The sequence below is a fragment of the Protopterus annectens genome, chromosome 4.part0 (assembly GCF_019279795.1).
Source record: "Protopterus annectens isolate FY-2018-M chromosome 4.part0, PAN1.0, whole genome shotgun sequence".
In the NCBI taxonomy this organism is placed as follows: domain Eukaryota; kingdom Metazoa; phylum Chordata; order Ceratodontiformes; family Protopteridae; genus Protopterus; species Protopterus annectens.
In genome coordinates this window covers 757,218,050-757,239,386 of record NC_056733.1, presented here as the reverse complement: position 1 = coordinate 757,239,386, position 21,337 = coordinate 757,218,050, and the positions used below count along the sequence as shown (strand labels likewise).

The 21,337-nt window shown below is 41.6% G+C and overlaps 1 protein-coding gene across 2 annotated transcripts in view; it reads left to right on the top strand.

Moving 5' to 3' along the window:
- Positions 1-21,337, top strand: part of GOLGA3 (golgin A3) — a 1,508,539-nt gene that overhangs the window by 1,096,276 nt on the left and 390,926 nt on the right. For both annotated transcript variants that reach the window (XM_044068715.1, XM_044068714.1), the window contains exon 16: positions 7,406-7,549. In XM_044068715.1, coding sequence (XP_043924650.1) covers positions 7,406-7,549 — 144 coding nt within the window. The remainder of the gene's footprint in view (positions 1-7,405; positions 7,550-21,337) is intronic.

The window sequence follows — 21,337 nt, the reverse complement described above, 5'->3', positions numbered from 1 at the left end:
TTTACTTTAAATGCTTTCACATGTGAATGCATATCAAATATGAGCTTCCCCTTTCCTTGACGTTGCTCATTGAAACTGTTGATTAGCTATGTTACATCTGTCAAAGGCAAGGTTCCATTTCCATTCTGCATCTTTAAGCTCCGGTACTACTTTTTTTTTTTGAAAGCAGAAAAGCAGAAACCAGTGGAAGTAAATCATAAAAACTTTTCAAAACTCTTCCTCGACTCAGCCAACTGACTTCTGCGTGGTACAGAATATCTTCATAGGCACCATTCAGCTCAGACAGAAATTCCTGAAACTGTCTGTGGTTTAGTGCATGAGCCTAATGAAGTTAACACAAGACACCACAACTTTCATGACAGAGTCCCACTTCAGTGATTTACAACACAGCACTTGTTGGTGGATGAGGCAGTGTATGGCTATTGGACGCAAATGGTTGTGTTTGTCCATCTAATGATTAATGCGTGCAACCACTCCTTTCACAGACCCCACCATGCTAGGAGCACCATCAGTTGTGACACTGGCTAGTTTAGTTCAGTCCAGCTTCAAATCATTCAATTTGGCAAACCTTTTCATAAATATTCTCTCCTATTGTCGTTTCTTTGATGCTTTGCAGTGCAGCAAGCTCCTCTGTGACTTTGAAATGTGCATTTGTTCCACGGATGAAAATTAGAAGTTGTACAGAATCACGAGCATCATTGCTTTTGTCGAGTGCCAACAAAAGTAGCAAAGTTATTTTGAGGAGTTTTCCAAATGCTTATGCAAATTGTCCCCCATTTCTTCAATCCTTCATGTAATTGTAGGTCTTGAAAGACTCACTGTACTAAATAACTCAGTCTTCTCTGGACACATCTCTTTGGCAACAGAAAGAAGGCATTCTTTAACAAATTCTTCCTCTATGAATGGTCTGCCAGTGTGCACTATTAGCTTGGCAACTTGAAAACTTGCTCTCAGTGATGAAATATTTAGCTGCTTCTGCTTCACAAAAGCATTTTGCTGAGTTGTCAATCCATTTTTCAGTTTTAATATGTTGTCTTCTCTCACTTGTCCGACCAATCGTATTTGTCTTTGTCAAGTTTTGTAGTGTCGGCACAAATTGTATTCCTTGAACGCAGCCACTGAATCCTGACATAGCAGACAAACAGCTGTCTCCTTGCACTGCATGAAAAAGTAGTCATGGGTCCACTGTTCTTTGAATATCCTGCACTCTGAGTCAATTTTTCTTTTCTTTGACATGTCAACAAATAACTGCTTCCGAGGGATGCACAATGGCTAATTATACTACTTTGGTTTATTTTGCTTGGGAATGCTGTATTTATGGAGTGTATGCATGTGCGCGTTGCGCTGGAGCGTCCGCACATCACCAGCACCATGGCAACCTGATAGCAGCGGGCTAATGATGATAAAGGACTTGGTCCGTACACAAAACATTGTTAATGTTTCTAAGAGCTGGAGATCAATGAAACTACACATTTAACATCCGATTTAGTAGCTAAGCAGCGCAACAACAAACTGATTTTTTTTTTCAGTTACTCAGTTTGACCGATCTTGTATAAAAGGCCATTTGTTCCAACTAACGTTCACATTGATTCTCTGAATGCTTTAATGCAGTATGTCCAGGAGTCATTGACTTTAACATTAGCGTTGGGCTCCAAGTTGGGGTTAGTTATGGTTAAAGTTATGATTAGATTTATAGGTGTTGGGTGCCACCTCGTGCTGGGATTGTGAGGGGGCTTTTCTTTCTATGAAAATACAGTGAATAATTATTTGAGTGTCTGTATTTTTTATGTTTTCACTGAATTTTTCCAGGAGTGAATGAACTTATATAACCGGGTCACAAAATACTTAGTAACAAACACAAGCCACTCACTGAGATTTAAACAAGTGGTTATAATGCAAAACTTTCATGTAAAAACCCTCCCTCCTGCCCCAGCTAACTACTAAAAATGCAGTAGCTATAAAATAATTAATATAGTTGCATTATCTTGTTCAAATGGCTATCTACAACAGTTGCGAAAGGGTATTTATATAATTTTTTCAATTCCACTATAATAACCATTTCTAAACACAAACGCTAACACATAGAACTATCGCAATACAAGACTATTACAAAGTCTGCAGCACATGAAATGCAAACATTTTACAAAACTACACTCCTCCAAAGCCACCATACTTTTGAATATTTTGAAATAACTTTATTGGGCATCATCAACGCACAAAGGACGTAAAACGATAGGGAGCCATGGTAAAGACTTGGATGGCGGGCCGTAGTTTGAGGACCCCTGGGATAGAGCCTTTTCAAAGGAATTTGCAGAGACGTCAAGAAAAGCTTTACAAGTCTACAGACACTCCTTGCAATGTGGTTTGACACCTTGGGTGCATCATGCATGCAGTGCAACTGCCACAGGTTCTGTCATCCACATGCATGCACAGCTCAGGTCCCAGTCCCTGTCAGATCAGGTTCACAGGCATGCATAGCTCAGGTCCCAGCCCCTGTCAGATCAGGTCCACAGGCATGCACAGCTCAGGTCACAACCCCTTTCAGATCAGGTCTACAGGCATGCACAGCTCAGGTCCCAGCCCCTGTCATACCAGGTCCACAGGGATGCACAGCTCAGGTCCCAGCCCCTGTCAGATCAGGTCCACAGGCATGCACTGCTCAGGTCCGAGCCCCTGTCAGATCAGTTCCACAGGCATGCTCAGCTGAAGTCCCAGCCCCTGTCAGAGCAGGTCAAAACTAAATTACCGGATACTCCATTAGACAAAGAATTCATTTTAGACCTCCAGCTGAACAGGTTTTTGAGAAGCTTGATAAGAAAGGAAAGAAAATAAAAACTGTGAAATGATTTTATACGTCTCTGATACCAAGGTAGAATCGGAATTGCCCCTCAAAGCCTTGGCCTTTTCCTCCTACATAAGATAAGGAAGGCCTCCCTGTGGTAAGAGACCCAGACAATCCAGGAGATGGCAACTACAGCGGTTCCACAGAACACGGAGCTTCAGAGAGTTCACCCAACACATTGAACAGAGTATCTTCAACCTCAGCCCCCATTATCCCTACCCACTTCCCCCCAAACCTCTGTGTGGAAGAATGCCCTTCTTTGTAACTCAGTGGAAAACCATTGCCAGGGACCCAATGTGTCCTTGATATCATAGAAAGGGGGTACTACATCCAGTTCAGAGAAATTCCACCCTTCATAGGCATCCCAAGACCACCAAAAGAGCAAGAGAGACTCTTACCACCTATTCTGTCTGGAAGCTACTTCACCAAAGATCCATTCATCATCTACTCCAGATTTGGAGGGAAAAGGCTTCTCTTCAAGGGTCTTTCTAGTTCCAAGAAAGGAGGGCAACTTGTGCCCCATCTTGGACCTTTCAGATCTAAACAAGTTTGTCAGTGTCCCAAAATTCAGAATGCTTGCTTTAGAAAAATTCATTCTCATAATCTTCCAAGTTGCTTTCATGGTCACTCTAGACCTAAAGGATGCTTACCTCCATGTCTCTATAGCAGACAGTCTCAGAAAATAATTGTGCAAAAGGTTATCATTTCCAATTTTGTTCTTTAATGTTTGGTCTGTCCGACTTCTGCGGTGGTGCAGCGGTAGTGTTGTTGCCTCACAGCAAGAGGTTCTCCCGTTCGATTCTTGGCTGGAGTGTGGGGAGTGCCTTCTGTGTGGAGTCTGCATATCCTCCCCACGGTTGGGTGGGCATTCAAGAGACATGTGTAAATGGGCGTGCCTTCGTTGAAGGTTGAACGTCAAGCTGGCATCTCGGTGTTCGTGAAAGACTACTGCCAATCATTAGTGGACCAGAGTTCCACTGTAACGACCCCTAACCGGGAAAAGCCGAAAGACGACGACAATGTTTGGTCTGTCCACTGCTCCCAGTGTCTTCTAAAAATGTTTAGTCCCCTCTGATAGCAGATTGCAGAACTCTGGGAGTTCATATTTACCTCTAATTAGATGTCTCATTTAGGGAAAATCCACAGCAGAGACCCTATAACTTGTAGATCACCATAGACTGCTTTCAGAAGGTAGGCTTCATCTTAAATCTTTGCAGGTCACAAACCCTTCCTCAAACAAGGATCATCTTTCTCGGAGTCCTCACCTCTAACCAAAACAGAAAGTACAAAAGTTCTGCTCCAGAACTCAGCAGACAGGGTCATTTACTTGAGACCACCCAAAAGGAACCCTGTTCCTTCCTGGACTCTAAATTATGTGGTAGGGAAATTCACCTTCACCCCTTGAACCAGCTGCTTCTGCCTCTCTAAAGATGCTCACTTGGAAGACCGCTTTCCTTATAGCTGCCACCTCAGCAAGGAGGGTTTCAGAGATGCAAGCCCAACGTGTAAGGAGCTTTTCACTGTCTTTCACAAGGGATAGAGTAACCCTTAAAACAAATCCATCTTTCATGCCTAAGGTGGCATTAGAACTTTCCCTAAACCAGACTATCCATGTACCAGTCTTCTTCCTAAATCCACAGAACGGGGCAGAACAAGTCCTTCATTGTTTGGATGTGCACAGACAAATCAGGTACTATCTAGTCAGGACAAAAACCTATAACAGAGCAGAGCAATCACAGGTGCATTTTGCAGAGAGAAAAGAGAGCTGACCTGTCCACAGACAAACCATTTCCAAATAGATAGCCACCTGCTGTTACTCTCACCTTGGAAAAACTCTTGGTCTTATTAAAGCCCACTCTACCTGGCACAGGTCAGCTACCACTGCTTTCTCCATGGGAGTCCCCTACCCAGGCCATCCTTGAGGCAGCTGCATGGAACTCAGTACATACTTTTACAACACACTGTAATATAGGCATTCTCCCCAGGGCTTGAGCAAGGTTCGCTAGTCACATCCTGCAAAGCCTTTTTTCCTAGGGTTTTGCAAATGACCTAGCACACAACAGATGACTTTGGGAGTCCTCCCAAGAGTCAGTACTGCAACATTGACTGCGAAGAACATAGTACAGCTGTGTCCCACTTACCATAATTGTAGATGCTCAAATAGATCAGTGTTGCAGTACTTACTCCCACCCTCAAACCCCCCTTCTATTTGCTGACCTGTTTTCTCCCCTTTGCTTGGTGCAAGCAGTAGAGGAATTCACTGTAGATAGTTCTCTTATCCCCATTGTCCTCTCTCTGCCTGCTATGATTGTCCTTTTTCTCACTCAAATTTAGACATCTGAGGTCATGTGCTTAGCATCAAATTGCTTGCTGACTGCTTGGAAGACCTGTAGATGGTGCATATGGATGTCCTTCTTTATACCATGATATCCAGACATCGGCCCTTGGGCATCCTTAAGCTAGGGATGATGCAAAGACCCGCAGGCTTCTGCATGGCGGGAAGACCCATTAATCAGTACTGCAACATTGATTTAATCGAACATCCACAGGTATGCTAAGTGGGACACAACTGTATTTTCTCCCTTGTTTTGTAAATGGCCAGGGGCAATTACTACAAGCTTCCTCACAGACTGAATCTTCTCACACAAGAGCAGTGTTGCTTGATAAGCACTGATATGTATCAGCTTCACCTGACTACCTGGATGTTAGGGTCTTAATTCCTTTTAGACACCTAAGTATGTTAACAGGTATTAACAGAGGCAAGAAAGCCTGCTACTGTAAAATCATATATTAGCAAATAGAAAATATTTTCTGCTTGGTGCCAACAACATAACCAGCACCCATTTGAGGCTGTTTGTTCTCTTGTTTTACAACATTTGTGAGAGTTACTATCCTATATCCCTTCCTACTTTTCTGTCAAGGTTCATTTATTGGTGATTTCAGCATGTCTACCCATAGATCCTCGTCTTTCAATGCATTCTTATTTCAGAATGTCTTTGAAAGGGGTTTTGCATAGGAGGCCACCAAAAAAATGGCCCCTCCTTGTGATATTAATTTTATGTTAGAGAAGCTAACACTTGCTCCATTTGAGCCAGATAATTTGGCTGAGTTGATGTTCTTAACTTGGAAAACAGTTTTACTGATTGCTCTGACCTCTGCAAGAAGGATATCTGAGCTGCAAATTCTTATGGTGAGTCAACCCTATCTCATTTTCCACAGGGACAGGATTTCTTTGAGAACTAATCCTTCTTTTATGCATAAAGTTTTATCTGAGCTTACTTTAAGCCAAACTGAGAACAACGGCATTATCTTGACAGAACGAAATCTTTCAGATCTTCGGATCAATTGTTAATCTCTGGTGAAGGTGAGGAGGAGAAACCTGTGTTAAAACAGACTGTTACCTTTTATTATACTCCCCAAACAAAACTATTCCAGACAGGGTCAAGGCCCACTCTACCCAGGTCTTGGCTTCATCTGTGAGTTTCTGGAAAAGGTTGGATTCTATAAGTATTCTAGAAGCTGCAACTTGGTCGTCTGTACATACTTTTACAAAGCACTGTAAGCCTGATTTCTACTCTAGGTCTAGATCAGACTTTGCAAGAACCATTCTCCAGGGTCCCTTGGATTGCTTCTTCCACCTCCCAAATGCAGTAAGCTAAGGTAATCTATTTGTGTAGCTAAGGCTACTGCAGCGGTGGTCAATATGGTGAACATAGTACAGTTGTGTAAGTAAACTTAACATTGCAGTAGATGTTTGAATGATCACTGCTGCAGTAGCCACTCCCTCTCTACACCCCCCATTGTTTTTTGGCATGTTTATTCCAGGGTGTGGTTATATTATAGGTTCATAGGCAAGTACTATGCTAGCTGCCCTTGGGGGGGGGGGGGCTATTTTAAGCCTAGCCAGTTTCCCCTCAAAGGTGAAAATCAGACTCTGTACCTTGTGTCTGTGAGGTAAACACCTTAACCATTATGCCCACCCAACCCTTATTTATATTGTTTTCTTCTTAACATTGTCCGTTCAGAGCTCAGCCTCCCTCTTTGTTGGTAGGAAAGCTGTGAAGGGCATGGCATCCAAACTTGTCTTCTAGTCAGCTCAGCTTGAGCTGCCTGACAGTTTGGACACATGGAAGGTGCCCTGAAGCTTTGGAAGCTGGCTAGCTGCTACATCCTTGGCAGGATATAACCCATATAGCTTGGGCTACTGCAGCAGAGATCATTCAGACATCTACTGTTATGGTAAGTTTACTTGCACAACTGTACTTTCTCTTGCTAGAGAAGATGAAAGTAAATGAGTGGACTTTCAGTATTTTTTTGTACTAAGCAATCGTGTTAGTATATGGTTCATTCAAGGTGTGAGATGCATATGTAGCATGTAATCTGACCCACTATGCTGCTAAACAGGTAAAGAAAATGGTTTCCTTTATAAGTTACTTTTTACCCCATAAACAGGAAAGTATCATTATTAGACTGTAGGATTTCTACTTTCAACAGTAGATTTTCATTTTTGTACCAGAATATGCTTTTTTTTCCCTCTTGCATAACTGTTATATTAATTTACAGGAGAGGCTTCGGACATTGGAGTCAGAGTTGAAGGTGGTCTCCCACAGTAAGGCCATGCTGGAGAAGGAGCTGCAAGAAATCATTTCACTCACAAGTCAGGAGCTGGAAGAGTATCGAGAGAAGGTTTTGGAGCTGGAGGATGAGGTACATCTTTGATTTGTATGCATTTATTTTGTTCTGTCAATAGCTATTGTGTATAGTCCAAGTTCTTGGATTGCATAAATACTAGCAGTTTGCAGCTATTTAAACTAGTTTATTTCCCCATTCCCTGTGCCGTATTAATCTGCCTGATGTAGCAAACTTTCAACTCCATCATCCTTTTAAAAGGCCCATATTCATCACTCACTCCATAAGGACGTACTAATTGTTAGTGTTAGTGACACAGGATACAGACGCGTTCTCATTCATAGTTGGTGGAATTGAACATTCTCCTTTGGGCTTGTGCATGAATGTATGATAACCTTACAGAGGCAGGTAGGCATGCATCTATATTGTATGCCTTTCAAAATATCAGTCAATACTGGTGAAGTTGTGTCTTTCGGCTTTTCCTGGTTAGGGGTCGCCACAGCAGAACTCCGGTCCGCTAATGATTGACAGTAGAGTTTTACGTGCCGAGTTGCCAGCCCTGACGCACAACCTTCAACGAAGGTACGCCCATTCACGCATGTCTCCACACAGAAGACGCTCTAGCTGAGAATCAAACAGGACAACATCCTACTGTGAGGCGACAATGCTACCGCAGCACCACCACTGCAGTAATGGACACATACCTGTTAGTGTCTGCGTTCTCCTCTTCCATTTAATATGCCAATTTGTCATCCGGATGCAGTATTGCAGTGGCTGGGCCCTCCCCTTAGGCTGAGAGAGCTGGGCATTGGTTGATCATTTTTGGCCATCTGTGACAGACCCACTTATCAAACTGGGTCATTGGTGGTCATTGGCAGCATAGCTGGATAATTCTCAGCTACATTAGTAGGTTGTTGTCTTTAACACCTGTATTAAATTATCACTTAAGACATAGATGCACAAACTTTAGTAGAAAAGAAAACAAACCATATTAACATTTTTTCCATTTACACACATTATACCATATAACATATATTTTCTTTCTTCTAAAACAACTTTCAGTCTAACATTACATAAATCGTTCATTTCCTGCTTTCCCATAAACCTCACTCCTCCAGGACATTATTCTGCATGTATCGTTCCATCAAATTCCATTTACTTCATGTAATTTGCTCTTTTCTTAAGATCCATCTTCCACTTTTCCCTCTTTTACAATTTGCAATACATAAGATACAGTTGGTTTAGGTTTTGATTTTCATTTTTAGTAATTGCTTTTTTTGGCAGCAAATAACTTATCACAATGGAAGATAAGATTTATGGTCACCTAGTTAAGTTATATAACAACATAGCTTTGGCTTCTCTCAGAAAGCTTATTAAACATGATAATTTGAAAATTTGCAGTTTAATTAATCAAATTAAGCAGTTAGATAATTACATAAAAATAAAACATGTTTTTTTTAAACTGAATTGATTTACGATAGTATTTCAGCCAAACTTGATAGACATGTTGCCATAATCAGCATCAATTATAAAGGAAATTAGATAGAGGAGCTGAAGCATATAAAAATAAAGGTGCATATCCACACTCTGTCAAACCATATAACAATTTTAGTGGTACTCTTACTAGAGAAGCTTATAAGAATAAAATTGGAAATCTAGTTGATGAACATTTGTTTACTGGAGATAATTTTTTCTCTTTGCCATGCTGGGGTGAGTAGGGCAGTTTCCACTCCTGCATCAGCCGAAGCAACAATGTCCAGTGAGTTTAAGACAGTAGTTATTGATTTACTGGGCAATTCATCTTCAAGATTTTTTACCCAGTCTTTCCCTTGAGAACCGACTCCATCAAGGAGAGAGAGATTGAGAGGGAAAGATCGGGGTAGACGTTAAGTCACTGTTAGCTTGCCTGACCTGTATTTAATTTAAGCACTTTTGAGTTATCCGAAAAACATTTTAAAGTCCTAAATAAAGGAATCTGAAGTTGATAATCTTCTTCCTATTCATCACTGATGGGTTTGGTGAGCCCTCGGAACCGAGTCAACTTTATACCAAACTTGCGTGCACCAAAACCTCTCGAGCTAAGCTGCTACCCACAATGTCCTTCACTCAATTACCCCAGATCTCATTTGCCGCATAGCCATTTAGCAGCGTTTCGCCAAGCTCTCCAGCTAAGTGTTATATTTTTCTAAATTTTGTAAGTTTTTGTGGATTTTTTCCTGTTAGTTTGTTAATTTCTTGTATCTTTTTTGCACTCAGCTCTACCCACAGGTATTTCCTTTTGTACCATTGTTGGTATTGGCCCTTCTACCCTTGGGTATTCCAATACCATTGCTAGTATTTCCCTCTTTCCTTCTTTTCTTCACTTTCTACTATTTTTGTGTGTGCGAGTGTTTCCCATTATGTCTGAGAAGAAAGGGACTATGAGGTTTAAACACTGCTGCTCTTGCAGTGGTAAACTCCCAAATAGTGACCTGCATGAAGAGTGTGTGCATTGTTTGGGGCTTCTGCATTTATTGGCGAAACCTCTATGTGATATTTGTGCCAGCTTGAGTCAGTGGACGCTGAATGAGCAGCAAAATAAATTGATCCTTAAGGGATCGCCTTTTTCGGAGTAGATTTCTGTGTTGTAGGTCTCATTCCCTCCTTCTGTGGACAAGAAACGTCCTCACTCAGACCCCTCTTCACCGGCTGGTGATAGGTGCAAAAGCCATAAGCACAAGGCCCATAAGAGATCCACTGAGCACCATACTGCCTCCTCGGTTCCGACCACCACGGCTCCGAGTTTGGCTCCAGTGATTCATACCGAGGTCACCTCGTCGGCACTTGCCTCAGCTCCGACTACGGTGCCAGCTACAACCTCAGTTCCGACCAGTTTGTCTGCCTCCATCTTGGCACGGACGTCCCCCGTCTCCATCCCGAAGTCGGTTCTGACAACTTCAGAGCTGTTATTGACCTCAGCTCCGAGCCCATTCTCGGCTCCGATCATTCCTTTGTTGCCGGTTTCCAAAATGGAATTGGTGCTGTTCTGTGACACACCACGAACCCAGTACTCTGTCTGCAGATCGTTTTGCCCGGACAAGCCTTCAGTCCCTTTTTGGACCGGCCTGATTCCCCCTCAGGGGCATCGGTAAGGTCCACCAGGAGCCTTTCAGAATTAGATGTGGTGCGCCTTTTTGATAGCTGCTGACCGCCAGGGGAATTACAAATTTTCCTAGACCCCATCCCACTCTGGGCTTTGCGTCTATTACACCAGCGACCCCTACATACTCTCCTCCCATGGATCCCTCGGTTTCGAGGCTCATACACCCGTCTATGAGAGGACCCCTTCCCTTGGCGCCGACAACAGTGTCTGAGGCTCCGCGGTCCCTTTGGGTGTCGGTTCTGTTGGACCCCACCCTTCCTTAATCTCATGCTTGGGAGGGGGGGGTGGAACCCTCGGTTCTAGCCACAGTTCTGGCTGTGTTGCCGATTCCATCTTCGGGTCAGAGGATGACTCCCGCTCCGAGTTTGCTTGAGGCTCCGTCCCCGGGGGAGGACCTTGTGGAGCAGGGTGTAACCCTGGTTCCGAAATTGTCTTCTTCGGTTCCGGGCTCCCATTCCTCTTCAGGCGGGCCTACTTTCTGGGTGATGGAGAGGGTGCTTGCTTCCAGCAATCCTCTTACGTCGGTCATCCCACCAGTTCCTGCTGAGCTGCAGCTGTCAAAGGCCACCCTCCTGGAACTCTGAGAGCACAAGGCCCAGGAAACCACTGTTCAGGGTATTTCCCTTTCCGAGTCCACTTCGGATGCTCCCACCGAAGAACCCCTTCAGAAACAGGTGTGTAAGAGGAAACACATGGACTCCCCAGAGGAGTCCCTCACGGAAGATACGGACTACGATGATGGGGAAGGATCCCCATGGTTGCCCCCTGACGATGTCTCATTTGGAGACATCCTGGAAATCTTGAAACCGAGGGGGTGACTGGAAGCCCACCAATCCTTCCTCAGAGGAGTCCGTATTCCTGCAGGCCTTCCACTCTCGCTCCTCTACTTCTTAGGTGACCCCCCCACCGATGAATTGGTCAAGCTCATCGTGCAGCGGGCTGTGGAACAACCCTGACACCATAGAGACCATCCCCAGGAGATCAGATAAAATACTCTCCCCTCCAGAGTATTAACCCCATTGGTCTAGAGGTTTGCCAGTAGACGCTATGGTCGTGGAAGTGGCAGCCACCAAAAAGGACCTTTCGGAGGAAAGTCCTGCTATTCACCTGCCCAATAGAGATTCCTTGGCGGTGGACAGGTTTTTGTGTCAGCGACCTTTGCAGTCAGGTCTCTGAATGTTTTGGCACATTTTACGAGGCTCCAGAGAGATCTCATCACTGAACTATCTGGAGCCCTCGCGGGTCAAGTTTTGGATGAGGCACGTGATAAAGTTGCTTCCCAGCTTGCCACCCTAGAGTCTATATCCAATTCGTTCATGAGGTTGCTGTCCCACGCAACTGAAGGAGCAGCTAGAGTTGCGGGTACAGGCATAGTTATGAGACGCCACGCCTGGATACACATTTGTGACCTCACGGACTCCAAGTCTTCCTTTTTAAATGCCCCTATTGGACCATCAGCTCTGTTCAGAGCTAAGGTCAAGGATTACATTAGCCAGGTGTGAGCAGGATGGGAAGACCTTGTCTGCCGTGGGCCTACGCTTTTCCAAACCTCAGCATTCCTTCTCCGGGAACCAGTGGAGTGGCAAATGTGGCACAAGAAGTCTCAAGGTCCTTTCTTTGATGCACTTAATGAGGACTCCTCCAGAGGCAGAGCGGGTTCCAATAATGGAAGACGCCCCTTTCGGGGCAGAGGGGATCCCCTGAATCAGGACTCCAGAGATTCCTTCTCAGGAAGACCATATCAGCACTCCTGAAGCGCTGCCCGATTGCTTTCCTCTGGAAGCAGTCTGGGCGCGTTTCTCTCTGCACCAAGCTGCCTGGCTCTCTATTACAAATGATTAGTGGGTGCAGAGAATCATTAACAGAGGCTATCACATTCCCCTAATATCTTATACAACACCTCCGAAATCCCTTCCCGGAGCTTGCGAGATACGAAACCTATGTCAAAAATGAGTCATCCAACAGGTCTCCCCAGACCAGTGCAGATCGGGGTTCTACTCAAGATTCTTTTTGGTGCCAAAGAAGACAGAGGACTGGAGGCCTATTTTGGATCTCAGCCAGCTAAACAAATCAGTAGTTCAGACCAAGTTCCGCATGGTCATGATTCAATCCATCCTTCCCTTTCTGCGGGAGGGTGTGTGGATGTGCTCGTTAGACCTCCGGGATGTGTATTACCACATCAAGATGGACAAGCGCTCCAGGAGTCTCCTTTGCTTCTGGCTGGGAGCCAATCACTACCAATTCAGAGCCCTGCCATTCTGTCTCTAGACGGCCTCAGAGTGTTTATGAAATGCCTAGCAGTGGTCACAGCTCATCTGAGACTTCAGGGATTCCAGATGTTTCTGTATCTAGACGATTGGCTCCTCTCCGCCCTCACCAAGTGCCTTTTGGTCAGGGCCCTCACAACAATTGGAATTTATAGGGGCAGTATTCAACACTCAATCAAGTCTGATCTCTTCCTCCTCACAGACTTCAGAGATTAAGGGCACAAGTTCAAGTGATACTCTGTCAAAGAAAGGAGCCTGCAAGGGAAGTTCTCCAGGCTCTGGGGTCTATGGCTGCAGCCATCTCAATTTTTCCCCTAGCCAGATTACACATGAGACTGCTACATTGGCTTCTTCAGTCCCAGTGGATATCTAATCTTCACCCCCTGAGCTCACAGATCCTCATCACCAACATCTGCAAACAATATCTCCTCTGATGAATGAGTACAAACGAAAATCTTTAGTGTTGCCCCTTCCAGGATCACTAACCCAGTGCCATGGTGCCCACAACGCTTCCCTGACTGGGGGGGGGGGGCACTTCCAGAGAAAGTCAGTCTAGGGCACGTGGTCCTGTATAGAGGTCAACTTGCATATTAATGTCCTGGAATTAAGAGCATTGCTATTGGTGTTGCAAGCTTTCCACCCGCTCCTTCCGTCCGGAACGATTGCTATCCAGTCGGACAACATGTCCGTTGTCTAGTACTTAAACAGGGAGGGACCAAATCCTACCCCCTATGTCGTGAAGCCATGAGAATCTGGCAGTGGGTGATAGCTTCCAACCGCTTTCTGATCACAATGCATATCCGGGGAGCTCCAATGTGATTGCGGACAGACTAAGCAGATGCATCCTCCGTCCTCATGAGTGGTCTGTCATTCCGAGTGTGATGGCAGAAATTTTCAGCCATTGGGGCCAGCCATGCTGTGATCTTTTCGCTTCCCCCTCAAACACAAAAATGCAGCAGCTACTTTGTCCTCTTTCCCTCTCAGGGAGTCACCGAGAGATGCTTTGATTCACAATTGGCCTGCGGGTCTCCTTTATGCTTATCCTCCAATTCCCCAGATTCCTCTTTTTTCTAAAGAAAGCTTTTCGGTTGAGAAGCAATGTGATCCTCATTGCCCCGTTCTGGCCTCATCACGTGTGGTTTCCCTTCCAATGACCTCATCTGTTACAACCTCCTTGGATCCTAGACACTCGTCAGGACCTCATATCTCACCCACAAGGGCTGACTCCCCTGAATCTGTTCACTTTCAAGCTGATGGCTTGGTTTCTCCACTTTCGTTAGTTGCCAGGCAGGAAACCCTTTCTTCATCCATCCATGATATTATCCTGGCCTCACATAAACCATCCATCAGAAAACTTTACAGGGACAAATGGAAAAGATTCTCTATTTGGTCACATAATCAGAAGCTAGACCCGTTCTCAACTCCTGTAGCTAGTATTCTTCATTATCTTGCTGAGCTGTTCGACAATGGTGCATCAGCTTTCACCATTTGAGTCCATTTAGCAGCCGTTTCCAACTTCCATAATGGGTCAGATGGAGTTCCGCTTATTTCCACCCAACTTTGCAAGACCTTCCTCAAGGGAATATTCCACAATAGACCTCCCATCAGACAGCCGGTGGAGACATGGAATCTCTCCCGGGTCCTCCAGTCTGTCTTTCTACCCCCCTTTGAGCCTGCATCTACATGTGATCTAAAATTCCTGTCTTGGAAATCCTTATTTCTGGTGGCGGTCACTTCAGCCAGATGAATATCTTGAGTTGCAAGCCTTATGTATCAAGAACCCTTATCTGATCTTCCATAAGGACAGAGTATCACTTCGTACTAACCCATCCTTTCTTCCCAAGGTGGTTTCCGACTTTTCTTTTAATCAATCCATTGAGCTCCCAGTATGCTTTCCAAATTATTCAAACAAGGGAGAATACTGCCTACATTCATTGGATGTTCCTAGACAATTACATTTCTACCTGGACAGAACTAAGTCCTTTCACAAGTCGGTCCAACTTTTCGTCTCCTTTGCTGGCCCTAGAATGGGAGGTGCAGTATCAAAAGTTACCTTGCAAAATGGCTCAGAGATTGCATTATCTTTTCATATTCGCTTACGAATGAATCTAAGCCTGGTCAAATCAAAGCTCACTCAACTATAGCTATTGCAGCATCTGTTGTTTTCCACTCTAGGGCCTCCATGGATGACATCTGTGCAGCTGCAATTTGGGCTAAACCCCATACCTTTATCAAGAATTACAAATTGGATCTGATATCCAGGGGAAGTGCAGCCTTTTGGTTCAATGGTTCTCAGGAATATTCTTCCATAAGGGCCACGCAGGTTCTCCAAGTAGCTTGGGATTCTGTCCCATCAGTGATGAATAGGAAGAAGGTTAACAACTTCAGATAAAGAAATTGTCTTACCATAACGTTCCATCTGAGTTGTTGATCTTCCAGTCATCACACCCTCCCACCGACCCCCACCAAAGGCTCCTGGCGAATCTTCTGGGTCTTGTGGTGTTTCTGCACAGAGATGGCCTCTGACTTTCTGGTTCTTCTATATGTTGCATGCAAACTCGATCTGAGGTAACTGAGTGAAGGGCATTGTGGGTAGCAGCTTAGCTCAAGAGTTTTTGGTGCGCACAAGCTTGGTATAATGCTGACTCGGTTCCGAGGGCTCAGAACCGAACCCATCAGTGATGACTTGAAGATCAGCAACTTAGATGGAACTTTATGGTAAGACATAACTTATTTTTCTTTTTTATACCATTTACACATGCAAATACAGTTCAGTTGATTTCAAATTTAAAGTTGTATACAGGAAAATTAAATTTGTCATATTTGTTTAGGGATTCTAAGGATGTTTACAATGCGAGTTAAGAGGTTTGTTAAATATTAAAAAAAAAAAAAAATGGCAGCAGTATGTCAACCAAAGTTTAAATTCTACACTTGATGTTTTTTTCTGATTTTATACAAAAGTGATTTCAGACATTTATCAGACAAACCATCTAAACCTTATTTCAATGTATCAAAGGCTGCTAGAGATGCGATTGCATGAGTTGCAGGGAAATGCAGTAAAAGTGATGAAAGCTGATAAAGGGTAATATTATAGATACATTAGGTACAATGTGGTTATGTTTATACAATTATCAAATTAAAAAAATTGTATACGTCTGACACCATGTTTTTTGTATTTCAGAAATGTAAGTTCATAGATTGTCTTTTTGATTTATTAAATCAGTTATATTGGTGTCATTGTACAGTTTCCTTTTGAACAATAGAGCACATTTGAGCAAATTATTAGATATAATGAAGATTCACAAAGATGTGAACAGTCTGCTGTTTAGATAGTGCTGTGCAGTTCTAGTAAAACCAAAATGAAAGCCATATGTTTGGATCATTTGATAAATCCCATTGCACAAAAATCTCAGTTATACTTAACGGATTCATGGATTTGTCTTAATTTAGAAGTAACAATGAACTTTTTCTGAAAGTGAGATATTTTTGTACAGTTGATGGCAGTTTTTTTTTTTATACACATCCATAGAACAAAATACAAGTGTAGAATTTGTTAGAAATTGTTTGAGCTTGTTTAAAGATTGCTCCTATTTGTTTATTGTTAGAATTAGTTCTGTGTAATATTTTTTTTGTTTCCAGACAAAATGTATCTACAAGTGAAATGAGTCAACGAGTGCTGGTATGGTACCCACGTTTTGCTAATCTGGTCATGCATTGATGGGAACAGTAGTATATGCTTAAACCCGAATCTTTTAAGTATGTGACATTCTATAAAAGATACATAGATGATTTGTTATTTTTGTGGAATGGTACTAAAGAACTTTTTTTTTTTTTTAGTGGCAATTTAGTTATTTTTTTTCTTTTAATTTACAGTAGGTGACATCAGTTCAAGTATCCATTTTTGGACATCAGGTTAACGTTAGATGTAGTTAATCATTGATTCTCCAGTAACATTTATCATGACTATACTTTTGTGATCAATTATCTAAATTTTAGTAGTGCACATCCACACCACATTAAGTGGAACATTATCAGAGGATAGTTCATTGGGATAAGTAGACTCATCGGTGATGGTAGGATTTTCAAAGAAGAGGTATTGTCTGAAACAATTGTATTTGCACAGAGGTTATTTTAGTCACAGGTTAGAAAACATTATTGATGAAATAGATAAAAAAAAAAAGGTTAGTTAAATTTCACCCAGTTTTGTTACATTACACTAATAATAACAAAACGAGATGAGTTAACTAAAGTTGGTATGTGTGCCAAAGCTTTTCTTCAATCTGTGTTGATATGGAGGGTATTAGAAGTATAGTGGTTGATAACTAGATAATTATAAAAGGGACCGAAGATTTAGTTGAAGATGTTGGTCTAGATCCAAAATTTACGTATGAGTGTAAATATTATGAAATTGCTTATGTGTTATGTTATGTTACATGTTAACCGAACTATCAAAACCATCAATAAAAAACTAGAGTCACTTTACAGAATAAAAGCCTTCCTAACCCCTCCAGCTAAAATTGCCATAGCTCGCTCTCACCTTCTTTCAACCCTTCTGTATGCATCCCCTCTACTCTCGAATTTAAACAAGACTGTCCTTAAACTCTTAATTTGCTACAACCACATTGCCAGGTTTGCCACTAGGTCACATCATTGCATCAATCTAAATCATCTTGGGTGGCTTGAACTACCCAGCCTAATCCAGTACAACCAACTGATTATGGCCTATAAAATCCTCTATAATCCGGACAATACTCCTGCACTTAAAAATATTATCACCCTCTATAGCAATCCTAGATCACTTCGATCCTCTAACAAACTACTAATTCAGACTAGCAAAATTAATAACACAGCCGGTGATTCTCTCTTTGCAAACTCTGTAAGTAGATACTGGAACTCTCTTCCAGCTGATATTACCTTACTTTTCCACCTTAGGTCAATTTAAAACTAGACTCAAGCAACATTTGTCACTTAACTGGCTATGTCAATGAATCAAGCCTGACTAACTCTCTCTAGAATGTGTAAAAATCTACTAACCAGTTTACTGTGTAATTTAATTTAATCCTGACTTGCGCTCAGGATTAACTGTAACCTGTGGAACTTGTTTAACTTGCTTACTTATGTAATCTCTGTAAATAGTCTGTTTGTAATATGTAATGCTGGTATTATGTAATGCTGTATCTGCTTACCCTTAGAGCTTTTCTCCCCAGGCCTCCGCTGAAAATGGACATGCATCCAGTCGGACTATCCCAGTCAACAAATGTAAAATAAAATAAATAAATAAATAAAATGTGATTAAATCTTTCTTCAAATGCGACCATTCGTAATGGTCCATTTGGCACATATCCTTGTAATTAACACAAGTGTTATAGATTCATTAGTGCATGTTTCTCCACAGATTTGAAACCTAGGAAAGAATTAATCACAGGGATTAGTATAATCGGATACATGTTGCTTCTGCAAAAGCGTCTTTATGGGTAAAGCCATTAGACTATTGCAGCGAGCATATGAACATGCTTTAGCCATTAAAAGCAGTGACAGTAAGATTTTGTTAGCTAAGCATGCTGTGATATGTAAAAACTTAAAAAAAATTATTTTTTTGTTATAGATTATATTAATAGTTGTCTAGTCCCTGATGATTTAAACAATATTCTTGAGTGCTGTGAGGTTAAATGGCAGATGAGGTACCAGTCTTGACTGACACCATTAACATTAGGTGTATTTTAAAATCACAAAAATTGCTAAGATACGTTGATGTTTTGTACAGTAATCTTAATAAGGCCTCACTATGCCTAGGCATACAGCTCTTGTGTTCCAGCTCAGTACAATGGTTTCCTTAGTTAAAGCCATTTGTTCCCCAACATTACCAAAAGCATGTTCTGCAGAGAATTTTTTAAGTGTCTGCCAACCCATTACACTCCCAAAAACATGTTTCCAGTTAACTCCTCCTTCCCCATCACTCCTCCAAAACTTGCTGACTACCTGAGGAAAAATTCTTTGAAGTCTGCTTGGGATATAAAAATACCTATGCAACACTTCCCAAGCAAATACCCTAAACCTTTTGGGCATTGCTGCATACTTGGGAACTGTACATATGTTTTCAGTTTATTGTAAATTGCTTTTCCAGTATTATTTCACAATTTTTTCCAACCTCTTCTGATTGATTCTGTAGTTACCATGCAATATTTTATGTGACCTACTAGTTATTCCTTTTTAACAGCAACTTTTGTTCTAGATTTGATTAAAAACTCTACCAGAGCAGGTCTTTCACTTACGACTCCCGTATTCCTTTTTCTTTGCCTATACTCTATCAGTCCCTGGTAGGGAAAAAAGTCTGTAACCTGTAGTCCAAATTTTTTGGCCTCATCCCACTCTGTTACCTTTCCACTTCAGTTATTTGGTCCCAGTGCCTGTTTTATCCAGTAAATTCTAGCCTCCTCATGCATATTTTCTGTACCCCTACTTGCAGTTATCCATGTTGGCAAAAATCTCCTTTTTCCATTCCGTGTTGGCTTAGTTCTGAAAATACTTTCTGCAGCCATATGGGTATAACATTTTATTATTCTCCCTTAAGAATTGCTTCCAAACTCTCAGTCTCCTTATTTCTTGAATTTTCCTCCTTTCTCACTTTCCACATTGAATTATAACTTTCTGCCTGTGATACAAGCCTTAAAGTTTATAGCTCTAAAATATCCCTTAAAATCATATATCCTAAACCACCTTGCCCTATTGGGAGGATCAACTTGTCCCACTTAACTCTTGGCCTCTTTCCCTCCCAGATAAATTCCTTCAACTCCTTATTATCCACAGTTTCTACTCTGGTTGAGAAAACTATACCTGACCAGTATAGAAAATTAAAGGAACTAAAAACATTTTAATTGTGCTTGTATCTTGCTATTTATATCCATAAATAAGAACTTCCACTTTTTGTATTATCTTTTCTTTGGTCTCTTTCCACATATCCTTGGCTGCATAACAGAAGCCTTCTTAATCCGTACTCCTAAATTCTTCATCTTATGTCCCCGTAAATATGGGTGTTGCTGAACCAGTTTGTGTGTAGGTTCATCATTTACATCTATAGCCTTTGTTTTATCTTTATTCATTTTAGATCCCAAAATGACTTGCAACTGTCTCAGAATGTTCCACAACACCAAGGTGTCCTTTTCTAGATTTATTAGGTACAGAATAATATCTTCTGCAAATAAAGCCAACTTTTCTTGATTATCATCCCATTTATATCCTATAAATGTTGAGTCTCTCATTTCCTTTGCCCGCTAACAGCTGTGGTAACATATTAGATTCTGTTTCCCTCTGGATCATTTTTGTTTTATTAATGTTGTCAGATGTTTGCATCCCCTCCACAAAACCATATTGATCCATATCTATCAGTGCAGGCAACACATTTGCGATTCTTTTAGCTAATATAGTCATAAACACTTAATAATTATGGTTTAAAATTGAAATGGGCCTGTCCTGACGCTGGTTCTGATGGGTCTTTACCCTCTCTGTGTATGACAGCCCCAACGGCTTTATTTCAAGATGCTGGTGCTTTCCCCCTTCCTTTAAATTAGTATTAAACAAAATGCCCAGAGTAACATCAGTTTGTGGAGACTTCCTTGAAGATTTATTATCATGGGTTTTATCTCATCTCTTCCTGTCTTAATTAGTTGTGGAGCCTCATCTTCCTCTAAAGTTGGCATAATTTAGTCTTCCATAAATATTTTTCATTTGTGATTTTTTCTTGATTCCCCACTTCAGTCCTTTATACATTTTACCCAAACAGGCAAAATTCACTGGCTCCTTTTTCTCAATTTCTGTTTTCACACTGGGAAAGCTAAGTTTAAGCTGTTGAGTGTGAATCCATCGTGGAAGTTGTTGGCTGCTGACTGTTGAGCTCTTACATAGGTATGTGTTAATGAAAACCAGGTTGCACTGAGCTTATGCTAGAAGCATCTTTTTATAGCAGTAAAATATTAATATGTACAAATATTGAAGCCATGCAAGTACCTCAAAGACGAAACTCCAAGTTTATGCTACTTGCTGAAATACTGGTCTTCACATCACATACTGTTGGAGCAGAGTAGTTTGTCAGAACCATATTTGTGAAGATATTTTATTAAAGAGCAGTTGGTTGAATTTTTGGAAGGGACATATTTTCCAAATCCATAAATTACTGATCAAAGATCACCACATGTGGGAGTAGTTTTAATGTTTTTGAGGTATGGCAATGTTATAATTGATTTCTTTGGTTAGTATATACACACACACGTGTATGTGTGTGTATATCTATATATATATATATATATATATATATATATATATATATATACACACACACACATGCATATATATATATATATATATATATATATATATATATATATACACACACACACACACATGCATATATATATATATATATATATATATATATATATATATATATATATATATATAAAA